This window comes from Moschus berezovskii, chromosome 27, assembly GCF_049115385.1.
Source record: "Moschus berezovskii isolate FMDL1 chromosome 27, NW_MosBer_1.0, whole genome shotgun sequence".
NCBI classification, from domain to species: domain Eukaryota; kingdom Metazoa; phylum Chordata; class Mammalia; order Artiodactyla; family Moschidae; genus Moschus; species Moschus berezovskii.
This window is the reverse complement of record NC_142486.1, coordinates 29,097,390-29,113,534: the sequence shown is the minus strand read 5'-3', so window position 1 is coordinate 29,113,534 and position 16,145 is coordinate 29,097,390. Positions and strand designations below refer to the sequence as shown.

Genomic DNA, 16,145 nt, shown 5'->3' with positions numbered 1-16,145 from the left:
AGGATGGATTTTGATCCATTCAGTTCTAATCATCTAGCCACAGCTGGGTGACAGTGTCTGCTGCAAGGGGTGGGCAGTCTGCTCTACTTCTCAAGCAGTTGCTCTAGCTCTTACTTAATTGGGGACATATTAGAATTCCTGTTGTAGTTGACAGTGCTAATTAGCTGAAATTATTGTAAGGGGTAAAGCAGGTAATCAGGGGTTTCCAAGTTTATGTGACACATTAACAAGAAAATTTAGTAATACCTGTTGAAACTTTATGAGAAAAATGTTCCAAGTGTCAACTGCCTGTGAATAGTTGTCACCACGTTATCAGAGAATTGTTTGAATTATAAAGCAAATCTCCTCACAGTTTTGTTAATGCTTACATAAACTTTTTTGATAAATACCTACCTATGGGTATAGTTGGAGAATCTAATTATTTTCTGCCTTAGGTGAGAAATAGCAATGAATGTCATAAATTCTGATCAGATTCAAAATAGGGCATTTTCCTTAGACTAGTTTCTTTTCTCAAAGCAGCAGTAAGGAATATCAACTTTTGGTTTATCCATGAAAGGTTCAGAACATTTTCTAATAGTGCTCAATGTAGATGAGATTTAATTTAATTTCTGGTTCTAACAACTAAAGGATGTTACAAATCACTAACTTGACAACTTACAAATTAATAGTCACAAAACTTGAGGGAACGTCAAATTGAGATGATTTAATTCAGATAAGTGGCTTAATATGAAGCATTATCGAGATACTGAATCATTATGCCAGTGCTACCAGCTAGTGATACCCCATATTTATCAAAGACAAAATGGTATTAAATTAATTGAAAGAGGAAAAATTGATGTTCAATATACAGAGCTTTCTAATGGTGAAAATAAAATAACCAAAAAAAGAAAACTGGCTTGTATATTAATTACTTTGACTAAACTACATGCTCTGACAAAAACGCCCCCAAGCTCACTGTTTTAACTGGTGAAAGTGCAGTTTTTGCTAGAAATCTGGTCCCAGGCGGGTTAGGCAGCTCTCCTAGTCAGGGGTCCTCTGAGAAGTGACCCAGGGATCTGGACTGCTTTCAGTGTGTGGCTCAACTGTGGATGTTGAGGTGGGGAGCTACAGGTTTAGGGAACCACACTCCCTATTCCGTCACAGGCTGGGAATAGCAGCTGGGATAAAGTATGTGAGGTTTGTAGAAGACTGCATTGTAGACAGTGAAGTGGAGTAAGATGGTGCACTGGGGCATGGCTATAGGAGATCTGTGCATGGAAAAAAAGCACATTTGGGATATTCTGAGTAGTTCAGCCTAGGAAAAACAGAGTAAACAAATACCTTCATCAAAGCACCAGAACTTTTCTGAGTGACAGGAGTTATACATACTGTACCTGCACTGTACATGAGCCTCTTTTAAATTTAAAATCATTAAAAATGAAGTAAAATCATTATCCACATTTCAACTACTCATTTGCCACATGTGGTTAAAAACCGTGCAGCTTATAAACCATTTCCATCACCGCTGGAAATTCTGTTGGGAAACTGCTCATCCCAGCTTTGCAGGTTCACAGTGTCTTAAAACCCAATCCCTGTGCCGTTTCCTAAAGAAAGTCACCTGAACCTGTCACCTAAAATTAATTTCTTCTCTATCATATCCTCCCAGTGACTTGCTCTGCATCTGTTTATGGCATGTCACCTTCTGCTACTGTGACAGGTGTCTGTACTGTCTTCACTGTTAGATCATACTGTTTCCTAGAGATAGTGTCATTGTTTGAATAATTTTTATACCTCACCTCCAGTGTCTTGCCTCTCTTACTATTATGCATTAAGTATTTGGAGAATATTATATCCCTCCCTGCCTTCTTAAACAATGTAATCGTTAGAATTATTACTTTCAGATATAATTTAAAATTCAGTTATAAATTAACGGCTACCCCAGAACGAAAGGCATTGGGGCCTTAAGTCATTGGTAAGATGTATAAAACCATTTGCCTACAAAGAGAATGATATCTGGATCATTGCTAGATTCATCGAATCGTTATTTATTATTTGATCTTTGTCATCGGCCACATTCTGCCTTTTTGATTCGAAAAAATCTTGTAATCTTGAAAAATAAACAACAAATAAAAGGTAATAGTGGAATCCTGATTCTGTTATTAATGCAACTAAAATTTATTGTCATACTAGGAGAAGCAGACAAATAGGAAGTGAAATAGAGAATACTAGCTAGCCTTCTTCTAGAAATAAAGCACATGAACTGTGCAACATCTATTTTTGCTTCTTGGGGAATTTCTTTTTTCTTCATTTTCTGTCAGTGTTCTACATAATTAAAAGTGTTGTACAAGTGAGATATCACTAAATTAATTTTTTTTTTTTACTAAATTTGAAGTGTAAGATATGGTTCTTAAATTCAAATAATATAGAGGTATGGAGGGAAAAAATAAAAGATTCCTTTTCCCAGATGTAATTCAGTGTCTTTTAAAAATGGGTATATGCTACCTGTGAGATGAAATTATATAATTTAACTTTTTATTGGAAATCATTTTATTTAGCAGAAATCTGAGTGCTTCTTCACATCATGGCAGAGGTTATAAACCTCTATAAGCTATGGTGTTCAAGGAGCTCAGAGCCTGGAAGGCAGGAAACTGAGTGATAACATAGAAGTTAAAATACCCGCCCCGCCCCCCCGCCACACACACACACACACATAAAAGAGATAGCAGAAGAAACCTCTGTGTGCTTAGGTCCGAATGAGTGAGGATCTAAGACTCCAAGTGCCAGGAGTCTCTCTTGTGCTTTGGGCCTTCACTCATCAACATTCCTGAGGCTCATTTCCTCCAGGGTCTCTTGTCTCGGTCAGCAGCGCCTCTGTCCCCTCATCAGCTTACAGCGGGAACCTGAATAGGAGGGATCCCTGACACCTTCCTTGACCTCCTCCTCACCAGATTTCGTTGCTGAATCTGTCAGTCCTGCCTCAAAAATACTTCGTTTGTCCACAGCTGTGTTTCACTGCAGCCCCCACCTTTGTCCAGGTCCCTTTCCTCAAACAGAATCTTAACAGGACTCTTTCCTCAAGTAGGGAGAGCGCCGCCCCGCTGATCTCTGCCCACACTCTGGTCCCTTCAGCAAGTGGAGCCCCGCCTCTGTCCGACTTCTCCCTCCTCCACAGCTGTTCTCCCAGAAGGCCTCTCCCACCCCAGCCCAGCCCACCCCGTTGGCCTGAACAACTGCAGCTCATCCTTTGACCTGCATCATCATGTGCAGTTGCTGTGACATTAGGATCACACGCAACTTGTGACAGTTCTCTGTTCTCCTTCTGTTTTTGTGGGCAAATTGGCGTGTGTGTGTTGGGGGGGGCAGGTAGGTAAACCCTTGAAAGCATGGGAGTTAGGAATGGCGAGCCCCCCCCACCCCACCCCCGCTGCACGCAGTCAAAAATGGGAGTACTGCTATCTCTGCCTCAGAAACAATGGAGTTGATAAATGAGTCAACCCAGAGCAGGAACTGAAACAGTTTAGGCGGAGGCAGGACTCAATCCCTGATTCTTTTGATTCCACATATCATCTCTAACTGAACACAGACACCCCCTGCTCCACCAGTTAGTTAACTAAAGATCTGTAAAATGAAAATACAAGTACTATATTGAAAAAAAACACACATAAATGGACCTGTATAGTTCAAACTCATGTTGTCCAAGCGTTGTTCAGCTGTGTGTGATGTTTGTGTGTGTCCCATTCCTGAATCCACAAAATGGGAATAAAAACCAAGATATTGAGCCAGGATCAAGAGAGTAGCATGTGCATACTATTCTGGGGAAAACTGGAGGTAAATTATATCCTACTGTTTTCCTGTTTTGTTGTTAATTGTCTTTTTATTCAGAGAGGCTGCCTAAGAAATTTACACTAAGACATTTCAGAATCTTTTGTACAGCGCACATTTTCCCATTTTAGAGGGATTAGGAAAGAGCTCTCAGCTGTCAGCACCTCTGCCTAGAGCTGCAAACTGAGAGTCTAATGTAGCAGGGAAACAGAATCTTCGATTACCCCCAAAATAAGAAAAATAAACATTATTTTCTTTTGGAACCATGGAGGGTTAAGAATCTTATCTAGGCACATAATAGGTGCAGAACAAGCATGGTAATACAGGTTAAAAATTGTCTGGAAAATCAAGTTTTTTTAAGTGTCTTTACAGTGCTGGTGATAACCAGGTAAGCAAATGATTTTACTTTGGAAGTGCCTGTTATTTGTGGTATACTTCCATTTTCCCACTGTGTCCTTTATTTTTACTTTTTAACCAAGTGAGATTTCTTTAAATGCACATAGGTACATATAATATCTTTCTGTATGTCTGCCACAGGCTAATGTTGTTCCTGCCATTCTGTACCAGGTTCCCTGCCTTGACATCCCGTTGTCATAGCATGAGAAGCATACTTTAAATTCATTCCAACTTTTGACAAAAAGGAGAGGGGAATTTGTGTGAAGGTATGATCAGTTTAAAGAAACATGCCCCATTTTTAGCAGCCTGTTTCCATGGAAACAGAAGCAGCAGCCAACCACAGAGTTATCAAAGTGCCTGTAAATTTCCAAGGCTGAGTGTTGAAAACATTGTCTTCCTGACCTCATGCTGCAGATTAATGCGGGAAACCTACAGTGCATCAGCCTGGACTGCTTGCATGTTTAGTTTTTACTTCATTTTTGCTCTTTCATTTCTAATAGAGAGTAAATGCTGCCTTCTTGACTGTGACCTCCCTACCAGTAAGGGGTAGTAGTTTAGAATTCCACAATTTGTACCACCTGCCTCTTCTCCCACACCCCTCACCCCCAGTGGACTTCGTCAGGGTGCAGTAGACTTTGTGGATGAAAGGCTGTATTTCTATCTGAGGCAGTCTAAGGCTAACTTTCTTTTTTATTTATTTGTTTGTTTAGGCTGCACCAGGTCTGCCTTGCTGTGCATGGGCTTTCTTTAGTTGTATTGGAGCACAGGCTACTCTCTAGTTGCAATGTGCAGGCTTCTCGTTGCAGTGGCTTCTCTTCTTGCAGAGCATGGGCTCCAGGGAGCACAGGCTTCAGCAGTTGCAGCATACTGGTTCAGTATTCGTGGCTCGTTCTCTGGAGCACAGGCTCAGTAATTGTGGCTCAGGGCTTAGTTGCTCTGAGGCATATGGGATCTTCCTGGACCAGGGATCAAACCCATGTCCTCTTCATTGGCAGGCGAATTCTTAACTCTGGACCACCAGAGAAATCCTAAGGTTAACTTTCAAACACTTACTTGCATTTTTTTTTTTTTATTAACAATGTTGTCTCTCCTTTTTCTAAATGGAAAATAATCATAATATAAAAATGCCTGCTCAAAATGCTGTTTGTACTTGGTAGTATCAGAGGTTCAGAGTGTATACTGTCACTCTGATTTTGCTTCAGACAAGAAGTGGTGGTTGGAGTTTGCTTAATCAGTACAGATAGCGTGACTCTTACAAGACAAACCACCATTTTATTTCTGGCCTCTTTGTATTCCTTTATTTTAAACAACTTGAACTTTATTTTATAATTGGCAAATTAGACCCATGAAAATACAACAAAAGGTCTGTAATCTTCGGTTGCTTCTTTTTACCATCTATGAGAGTTGCTGCTGCTGCTAAGTCACTTCAGTCGTGTCCGACTCTGTGCGACCCCGTAGACGGCAGCCCACCAGGCTCCCCCATCCCTAGGATTCTCCAGGCAAGAACCCTGGAGTGGATTGCCATTTCTTTCTCCAATGCATGAAAGGAAAAGTGAAAGTGAAGTCGTTCAGTCGTGTCTGACTCTTAGCGACCCCATGGACTGCAGCCCACCAGGCTCCTCCATCCATGGGAGTTTCCAGGCAAGAGTACTGGAGTGGAGTGCCATTGCCTTCTCCAAGCTATGAGAGTACTTAAGTGCTTTTTGTTGTTACTGTTCAGCTGCTAAGTCGTATCTGACTCTTACAACTGGAGCATGGCAGGCTTCCCTGTCCTTCACTGTCTCTCTGAGTTTGAGTCAGTGATGCCATCCAACCATCTCATCCTCTGTACCCCCCCTTCTCTTCTTGCCCTCAGTCTTTCCCAGCATCAGGGTCTCTTCCAGTGGCCAAAGTATTGGAGCTTCAGCTTCAGTACCAGCCCTTCCAGTGAATATTCAAAGTTGGTTTCCTTTAGGATTGACTTTTACACTTCTCTAATACAAGCTGAATTTCACATTAATTGTAAATGGAGGTGAAATTACTGTCTACCAGTTTTCCATGCTCTTCTCTACTCCTTTGCCCTTAGCCTTCCCTTTTTCAGTCTTCTTTTACCTTCAAAACAATTAGATTTTAAACATTATTAGATGTCACCAACATCAATTCCAAAATGTCTGAAGCCTCAAATTCATACAACTAAGCAAGACAAATGTTGGTTCTGTCCCATGATAATCACTTGCCACATACAAAATCCTCTTGGTATTTATTCTTAAATTTGGCTAGAATTCTTTTTCCTTAGAAAATAGTAACTCAGTTATATGCTGTAAGTATACCATGTAACATTAAGTAAAACATGTTTATTAAAGTTTCTATATGGCGATCATTGTAAAAGGTACTAGAATATAAGGACAAAGTCTAGAAGGGGAATTAGAAGCCCCACCCAGAACAACAAAACCTACAATTTGGTGTGTCAGGGAATGCAATGTAATATATAGTTGTTATTGTAGTCATCAAATCATTAGAAGATAAAGTCACCATTGGTGGTTAATGGAGTTATGATGGTGAGGGGGGCTAGCCAGCCATGGGTGGGAATTAAGAAATTTGATTATTGAATAGTTTCTTAAGGTCTGTTCTGCCAGCTGTTCCATTTTTTCTGTTGAGATAAAATTCACTTAACATAAAAGTAACTATTTTAAAGTGTGAACAATTTCAGGGGCATTTAATGTATTCACAGGGTTGTGTGAGTACACCTCTATCTAGTTCCAAAATGTTTTCATTAGTCCAAGGGAACACCTTGTGGTCATGAAGCAGTTACTTTCTCCCAGTTTCAGGCAGCCACCAGAGTACCTGTCTCTTTCTGTTTACCAGTTCTGGATATTTCACATCTATGGAGAAGGCAATGGCACCCCACTCCAGTACTCTTGCCTGGAAAATCCCATGGACAGAGAAGCCTGGTAGGCTGCAGTCCATGGGGTCGCTAAAAGTCGGACCCGACTGAGCGACTTTACTTTCACTTTTCACTTTCATGCATCGGAGAAGGAAATGGCAGCCCACTCTAGTGTTCTTGCCTGGACAATCCCAGGGACGGGGGAGCCTGGTGGGCTGCCATCTATGGGGTCGCACAGAGTCGGACACAACTGAAGTGACTTAGCAGCAGTGTGGAATCATATAATATTCGACCTGTTGCCATCTGGCTTCTTTTACTTAGTGTAATATTGTTCGAATTCATCCATGTTGTCACACAGTGCTTCACTTCTTTTACAGTTGAATAGTATTCCACTGTATTGATAGACTAGAATTTGCTCGTCCGTTCATGTGTTGATGGCATCAGAACTGTACCCACCTTTTGGCTGTTGTGACTAGTGCTGCTATGAACGTGTGGGGGCGGGGCGGGGATGCAACTGTTCTTAACTTAAAAATTTTATGTGATGAGCTTGAGAAAGAACTGCCAAATGTTCTAATTTTGTATCTTGTGGTCTTTTTCTCTGATAAAAAATTATATAGTTCAGAGCCATTGAGTGACTTGATTGTTTCTGGACTGACTTCTCTTCCCCTAAGCTGTTACATTATGAATTGGATCATTTTAGGGAAAAATAACCATGTTTTTCTTTTCCAACTTGTCTGCAATGAGTATTTCAGACCTTCTTCACTGGCCTCAAACTGACTTTTCCTTCATATGCATCTCATTTTGAACAGATGATCTTTCCTCCTCCTCCTCTGAGAAATTAAAAGCCATCATTTGAAAATTTGCTGGACATCCCAGACCAAATCTATAAACCCACCTGCAGTCATATGCACTTCTCTGTGCCCTCCTGTCATGATGGAGGAAGTGATGTTCTTGTTTCCTCTGAATCCCACCCCCCTTCAGGAAGCCTGCTGCCTCTTACTCTCTCTTTTATTCTCATTCATATTCATTAATTTCTGTTCTCTCCCTTCCCAACCCCACCCCCTTCCCCTCTTGCTCTTTATAACTTATAAAACTGTTCAGGTATGTTCCAGCCTTAAGTTCCACACCCCTCAAGCCTTCACCTCCCTCCTACCTTGCTGCGCAATATCTTGAAAGCATTTCTTCCATTACTGTCATTCTCACACTCACCCCTCCTTACTCTCTAACCTCTTTGAGTCCCATTTCCATCCATCATTCCACAGAGCAGCTCCTCCATGTATTGCAAGAGCAGCATTGGGCCCAGTTGGTCATGAGTCCCTTCTGGAAACACTTTTACACACACTCTCCAGGCTCCTCCTCTTCCTTGGGCGTCTTCCACTTGTTTCCTTTTATGGACTTTCACCCCCATCTGACCTATAAAAGTGGGCTTTAAGTTGGAATTCCTAGGAGCTTGCTCCTGGGTTTGCTTCTTGCTTCCTCTTTCTATATTCTCTACCTTGGCAAACTCCCATGGCTTCAAATACTACATAAGTGACAATTCCCAAATTTTAATCTCCTGCCAAGACCTACCTTCTGAAATCTGGAACTGTGGAACCAATTGTCACTTTGCCATCTCCACTTCTAATTAAGGCATATCCAAGACTGAGCTCCCTAAATGGCCATCATGTGTTGTTTATCTCAGTTAATGGTCTACCCAGGTTCTTAAGCCAGAATCCCAGGCACCATCTTTATCTTTTCTCCTTCAAACACAACATCCAGTCCTTTACCACATAGTGTTGATTTTGTTCTAAATGTGTATCAAATCTCTCCATTACATCTCTCAGCTGTGTTGGAGTTGAAAAAAAAAATGAGAAGCCTTATGCTTACTAGGTTTCTATCCTGGAATAGGAGAAAAATTCTACCAAATTTATAAATCAATGTATGGTTTACAAGAGAGAACTTAACCAGTTCTTCTGATACCCACTGTAAATATCTCTGCACTCAGTGAAAAACCAGCCCCATCACCCTCACTAATTCTTTTGATCGTTCTTGTTCCCTTACTGTTCACTAGTTACATCAAATTTTACTGTTTGGCATGATATTGTTGGTAGTTGTGACTAAGAGTAAGTGATCTTTGTTTCTGAATTTAAAAATTACTTTATGGCCTGATGATGTATATTGTGGGGAAGGGATGAACAAAAAGGTCCTCTTTTATCTTGTAAATGGGGAAATAGATTGGTGCAACCATTTGGATTGCAGAGTGACTCTATCAAAATTTCAGATGTGTGTATTTGTATTTAAGTGTTTACACACAAGCACAAACATATGGGATGCCACAAAATGAAGAAAATCATTCAGTTCAGTTCAGTCGCTCAGTCGTGTCCGACTCTCTGCGACCCCATGAATCACAGCACGCAGGCCTCCCTGTCCATCACCAACTCCCGGAGTTCACTCAAACTCATGTCCACAGAGTTGGTGATGCCATCCAGCCATCTCATTCTCTGTCGTCCCCTTCTCCTCCCGCCCCCAACCTTTGCCAGCATTGCAGCACTGTTAATAACAATACTAGCAGGAAATCTGGAAACTTAAGAGTACACAATTGATACATCCATATGTTAGCTATAGCCAGTCAGAAGAAGGACCTAGATTCCATGTTTTTTTTTTTTAAGTAAATAATCAAACTGTGAATGGCATGATCCCATCCCATGTATTTCCTTTGCTTAGTCTATATTTAACATTGCCAGAATATTCACAAAACATTCTCTAGAACCATAGAAATTTAACAGTGGTTACCTTTGTGGAAGAGGACTGGAGGTCTCTGGTAGGATGGACTGGCTTTCACTTTTTTAATTGAAGTATACAATACTGTGTTAGTTTCAGGTGTATCGCAAAATGATTCATATTTTTAGATTATTTTCCATTAAAAGTTATTACAAGACATTGAATGTAGTTCCCTGTGCTATACAGTAAATCTTTATTGCTTATGTGTTTCTTATAGTAGTTTGTATCTGTTAATCTTATATATATACCACATCTTCTTAAATCAATCATCTTTATTGCCACTTGGGTTGTTTCCATGTCTTGGCTGCTGTAAATAGTAAGCAGTGGGGTCCATGGATCTTTTTGAAATAGTGTTTTCATTTTTTCTGGATACATATGCAGGACTGGGATTGCTGGATTATATGGTAACTCTGTTTTTGGCTTTTTAAGGAACCTCCATACTGTTTTCCAGAGCAACTGCACCAATTTACATGCTCACAAACAGTGTACAAGGGTTCCCTTCTCTCTATACCCTCTCCAACATTTATTATTTGTAAACTTTTTGATGATGGCCATTCTGATCAGTGTGAGGTCATTGTGGTTTTGATTTTCATTTCTCTAATAATTAGCAGTATTGAACCTCTTTTTCATGTACCTCTTGGCCATCTGTATATCTTCTTTGAAGAAATGTCTTTTTCATCTTCTGCCCATTTTCTGATTGGGGTGTTTGATTTTTTTTAATTTTTATATTGAGCTACAGTATGATCTGTTTGTATATTTTCGGTATTGTCAGTAGCATCATTTGCAAATACTTCTAGTGCATAGGTTGGGTTTTCATTTTGTTTATGATTTCCTTTCCTGTGAAAAAGCTTTTGTTTCTTTTGCCTACAGAGACTGATCTGAGAAAATATCTTTTACTTTTTTTAATGACGTTTTTTATGCACATGTGTCACTTTTATTTTAATAGAAATATTCTTACAAAACATGAGTTTTTAAATAGAGAAATTATTGGTACATATATTGATACATTTCTGAGTCCCAGGCTTAGAAGGAAAGTATTCAAGATATGACTGCTTACTCTGTGACTACAAAATACCCATTCACAGTAAAGCACTAAAAATATGGGAATCTACAGAATTACAGTAGCCCGCCAAGGCTCCTCTGTCCATGGGATTTCCCAGGCAAAAATACTGGAGTGGGCTGCCCTTTCCTCCTCCAGGGTCTTAATTTAGGGGCCAGTTAATCCCTCCTGTATCTAAGTTCAAAAGATAATGTGAAGATGTTGGTTTTTCTAAATTGTTTTGTTATTCTATGCATTTAACAATGCAAAATAAATTTTTGCCGAAGTCCAACTATTTCATTCTCTTAACTACTCAAACATCTTAAAAAATAATTTAAAAAAAATGGAACCAAGGTCTGTTTTTTACCTAATATTATCTTCAGAGTCAATACAAGAGTATTGTTTAGTTTCCCATCTTTGCTTTTGCCATTGATTTACCCAGCTTTCATTTGACTGGCTCAGGGTTTGCCTGTGTTTTTTCTCCCCTCATAATTCTGCAGTTTGTTCTGTCCTGTCTTGTAATTAAATAACATACATAAAATCTTCTCTCTGCCTTGCAGACAAACACTCATCTCCCCCTACACTTACTAATCCCACCCTCCTTCATACCCCATAACTGAAACTAGCTGTTTATAAAGAATTTCTAAGACCATGGCTGCCTGCTATACTGCTTCCCAGAAGGTGTCATTTCTGCCTTGTTTTTGTAATATACAGTCCTCAGATGTCCCCTTGCAAGTCCCCTGGCCAAAAACTGTGCTTTGTTTTGGCTTATTCAACTCATGCTAAACTGCTGTATGTTGTTTAAAATGCTGCTAATATGAGTTTTTTTCTTTAGAGTGAAAAGGCACTTTAGTTATGTCATATTATGGAAACATTTCAAACATTCTATTTATAGAAACAAACGAGAATAGACATAATCATCTTGGTTCAGAAAGCAGCTAAACATTTGAAGGGGGTATAAATATTATATGAAACACATTATTGTAAGGGGTTTTTTTGTTTTTGTTTTTAAATATTGGAAACTAATCCTAAAGTCTTGTTCTAGAAGCGCTTTAACCCATTTAAGATTCAGGAGAAAGGAACTAAAAGATGATACTTTTTACTATCTGAGCTATTTCTGATGGTGAAGAAGAATGACATTTCCTCTTTGCTGTTAGATAAGCTACCTTTCATTTTTCAGAATGGTGGTTAAAATAAAGTTTTTACTTTTCTTGTATATAAAAAAGAGCAAGTTCAAAACATTTATGTTGGGACTTCCTTGGTGGTCCAGTGGTTGAGAATCCACCTTTCTACGCAGGTTCAATCCCTGGCCAGAGAACTAAGATCCCATGTGCTGTTAGGCAGTAAAGCCCACCAGCTGCAACAAAGACCCAGCACAGCTAAAATAAACAAACAAAAACCACATATGTTGACACAGTATTGTTTTTTGTCTGTTGTAACAAGGAATAACACCAAGAATTTTCAAAATTATATGCATTTTTCTCTTTGTTGAAATGTAGTAGGAAACCATGAACATTAACCCTAAGAGGTAATAACCCACATCATCTTGGAAAAATTCAAAAATTAATTAGAAAATTTTTCTCTAATTGCAGCAGATATAAAGTAGTCTATATTCATGTTTTCACACATCTACTATAATTTCAAAGATGATGGTTTGCATACAAGTTAGTCTCCTTACTTTATGGCCATGCCTTATATGGACCACATTAGGATTTTAGGAATTAAGGAAATAACTGGAAATCAGGAATAAACTTTATACACACAAAAAAATCCACCATAGTATTAGTTATAGGAGTTGAAAAAATTGGAAACAACCTACGTGATCAATAATAGGGATATATTTAATAAAGTATGCATGTCCACCCTCATTCCAAGATGCCATTTGCCTAAAAATATGTATCGTGTTTGACACATTTGTCTCACTAGTATGATGCTTTGTTTGTTTGTTTGTTTGTTTTAAACCAAACAAGGGGGGTGTTGATGTTTTCTTTACCCTTTCTATTTTACTCTTTCTTTGAAGACTCCCTCAGGAGGAAGGAAAAATACTACTGCTGGGGACTCTCCAACAGACATGGACCACCATGTTCCAGAAGTGTCAGCCTTTGAACTAGAGATTGTTCTGACCCTTTTCTCTTCTCAGTATTCTTTTCTTGGGATTCTGCATCTTGAATATAACCACCTTGATTTCAGACAAGCATTAACTTTGACATTCACAAAAGAATGTCAGAGTATGCAGACATTTGGGTGCTTTCAGATCCACAGGTCATCTCTCTGGTTATTTTTGTTCCTAGTGAGGTACAGTGGGAACATACTATTCTCAATGAACTGTAAGTTATCAGGGAAGAGGTCTTCGCTTTAGAGCATAATTGATTCAGAGAATCGCAAAACATTCTAATATGAGAACCATGTGCATATATTTTTTGACTCAATTTTTTCTTTGCTGTGTGTAATAGAATGTTATCTCAATTGCTTCAGTTCTAAATGAGATGGCAGTGAAGTTTTGTGGTCCTATGGCCCCCAAAGGAAAGTGAAAGTGAAGTCGCTCAATCGTGTCCGACTCTTTGCGACCCCGTGAACTGTAGCCTACCAGGCTCCTCCATCCATGGTATTTTCCAGGCAGGAGTACTGGAGTGGGTTGCCATTTCCTTCTCCAGGATATCTTCTCAACCCAGGGATCAAACCCAGGTCTCCCGCACTGCAGGCAGACACTTTACCGTCTGAGCCACCATGGCCCCCAAATGAAGTAGATAAAAAATTTTTTTCGGTATTGAGTAAAGAATGACATTTATATTTAGCAATGAATACAAAAATATATTTAAAAGCCATTTTACAGTCAGGTCTCTTTTTGAAGTATATCTAAGAGTGGGCTCTGCTCTGCAGTCAGCACAAGCGAAAAGCAACGCTGTGACATGAGGGCCGCAGGTCCCGCAGGTCAGACCTTGGGGTTAACTGCGAGTCAGAACCATTATGGGCATTGCATTTGAGCCTGGTCCAAACAGGCTCATCACACACTTGCTTTAAAAAAAAAAAAAGAACTGTCTTCCTTCCCTACCATTTAAGAAATACACACAGGTAATTTTTTTCTTTTTTTGCATATTGACAACCCTAAAGTGTGCCCTTAATAATCCTAACCTTGGTTTTCATCCATGGTCTGAAATAAAAATTAAACATGGAAACTTAAAATTGAATGTAGGGTAAACCAAGGAAAAAGTTCTTCATAGTTATTCATTTGTTACTCTTTTTTGAAATCAGCTCACTTTCCAGATAGAAACATAGAGATGCTATGAAAAGAATCTGCCTGAGAAATCTTGGGGAAAATACATATATATTATTAAATTTGGGCAACAGGATTTCCCCATTTTGTGATATGTACCTTGTTTTCTACACATTTAGTGATTCATTTACTCTTTAATTAAAATGATTAGGTATCAGTTGATTTATGGCTTTCTTAGAACTTCTAGAATGAGATACATTGCTATGTTTGTACACAGATTATTAAACTTTAAGGTCTTAATTCAGAAATTTTCCCTTGGGTCATTAGTAGTATCTCATAAATCTTATTTTTATTATGAAGTTGGCCTTCTTTAAAACTATTTAAGATTTATTCCAGATGGAGTAAGTTCCTCCAAGTACATTAATCTTTCCTTAAAATACATTTTTGCTATTAACTTATTTTTTAAAAAACTAAGGAATCTTATTAATAAGAATGTATAAGCCAACTATTTTTATTTGCTAACTATGATGTGATTTTATTTATTTAAAAAAAATCTTATTAGCTTTAATCATTAACTTAAAATTATTAACTGACTAAGCAAAAAATATGCTGAAAGAACTTCAGTGTTCACCCAACAGGCAGAAATCACAAACGGTTTTTTTTTTTTTGACAGGCTGAATGGTGGCAGGTAGTATCCCTATTCAATTATGAAATAGAAGATTAATTAAGCTTAATTATACCTCCTCTGGACCCTTCAGTTGCATGTAAACTCCAATGGTGATTATTTCCTTTTTACAGTGCTCCAGCTGAGGCTGCAACAAAGGAGGACGAGAGAACAACTAGTGGACCAGGGCATCATGCCACGTAAGATTGACGCGTCCTTGTCGTTTCTAATGTGATGTAACTACATGGGCATGTCTAAGAAGAAGCTGCATCACACTCTACTTTCAGTGTTATCCATTTAATCCATATACAATTATTCAATGAATTTACAAGGAAAAACCAGGCATTAGCATTGCCAACGGAATCATTTAAAGTACATTGTGGAAACCAGATGCAACTTAAAAGATGGACTTGGATTTTATATACTCAAAAGGCACCTTTAAATTTCTATAATTAGGCTAATACCAGTTCTTCAATTCAAATTCCAGCCATAGTTGTAAAATAACTGAAATAATTACTCTAGAGCTAAGTGAATCCAAAGATACTTGCAAAAGTAGCATAATAAATTAATTCAAAGCCTTATTTGTTTAATTCAAATTAATTATCTTTGCTAGATGATGGTATAATTATGCATCTCAATTACAGGACGAATAAACATCCTATTTATAATTAATAAAATCTTCCTTGCCCAAGTATTTTCCCAAGTAGCTTTAAGCTTCATCCCTTCATTTTTGAGTTGATTAATTTTAGAATATTTGTCTAAGGTGATTCTTTCCCTTTAATCACCAAACACAGCACCGCCCATCAACAGAAAATTGGATTAAAGTTTTACTGAGCATGGCCTTGCCCATCAGAACAAGACCCAGTTTCCCCCTCAGTCAGTCTCTCCCATCAGGAAGCTTCCATAAGCCTCTTATCCTTACCCATCAGATGGCAGGCAGAATGAAAACCACAATCACAGAAAACTAATCAAACTGATCACGTGGACCACAGCCTTGTCTAACTCAGTGAACCTATGAGCCATGATGTGTAGGATGACCCAAGATGGACAGGTCATGGTGGAGAGTTCTGGCAAAACATGGTCCACTGGAGAAGGGAATGGCAAACCACTTCAGTATTCTTGCCTTGAGAACCCCTGAACAGTATGAAAAGGCAAAAAGATAGGACAGTGAAAGATGAACTCCCCAGGTCGGTAGGTGTCCAATATGTTACTGGAGAACAGTGGAGAAATAACTCCAGGAAGAATGAAGAGACAGAGCCAAAGCAAAAACAACACCCAGTTGTGGATATGATTGGTGATGGAAGTAAAGTCTGATGCTGTAAAGAGTAATACTGTATAGGAACCTGGAATGTTAGGTCCATGAATCAAAGTAAATTAGAAGTGATCAAACAGGAGATGGCAAGATTGA

At 38.8% G+C, this 16,145-nt stretch overlaps 1 protein-coding gene across 7 annotated transcripts in view; it reads left to right on the top strand.

Moving 5' to 3' along the window:
* Positions 1–16,145, top strand: part of MRTFB (myocardin related transcription factor B) — a 295,702-nt gene that overhangs the window by 226,868 nt on the left and 52,689 nt on the right. For all 7 annotated transcript variants that reach the window (XM_088833187.1, XM_055409527.2, XM_055409522.2 and 4 more), the window contains one exon: positions 14,872–14,937. In XM_088833187.1, coding sequence (XP_088689313.1) covers positions 14,872–14,937 — 66 coding nt within the window. The remainder of the gene's footprint in view (positions 1–14,871; positions 14,938–16,145) is intronic.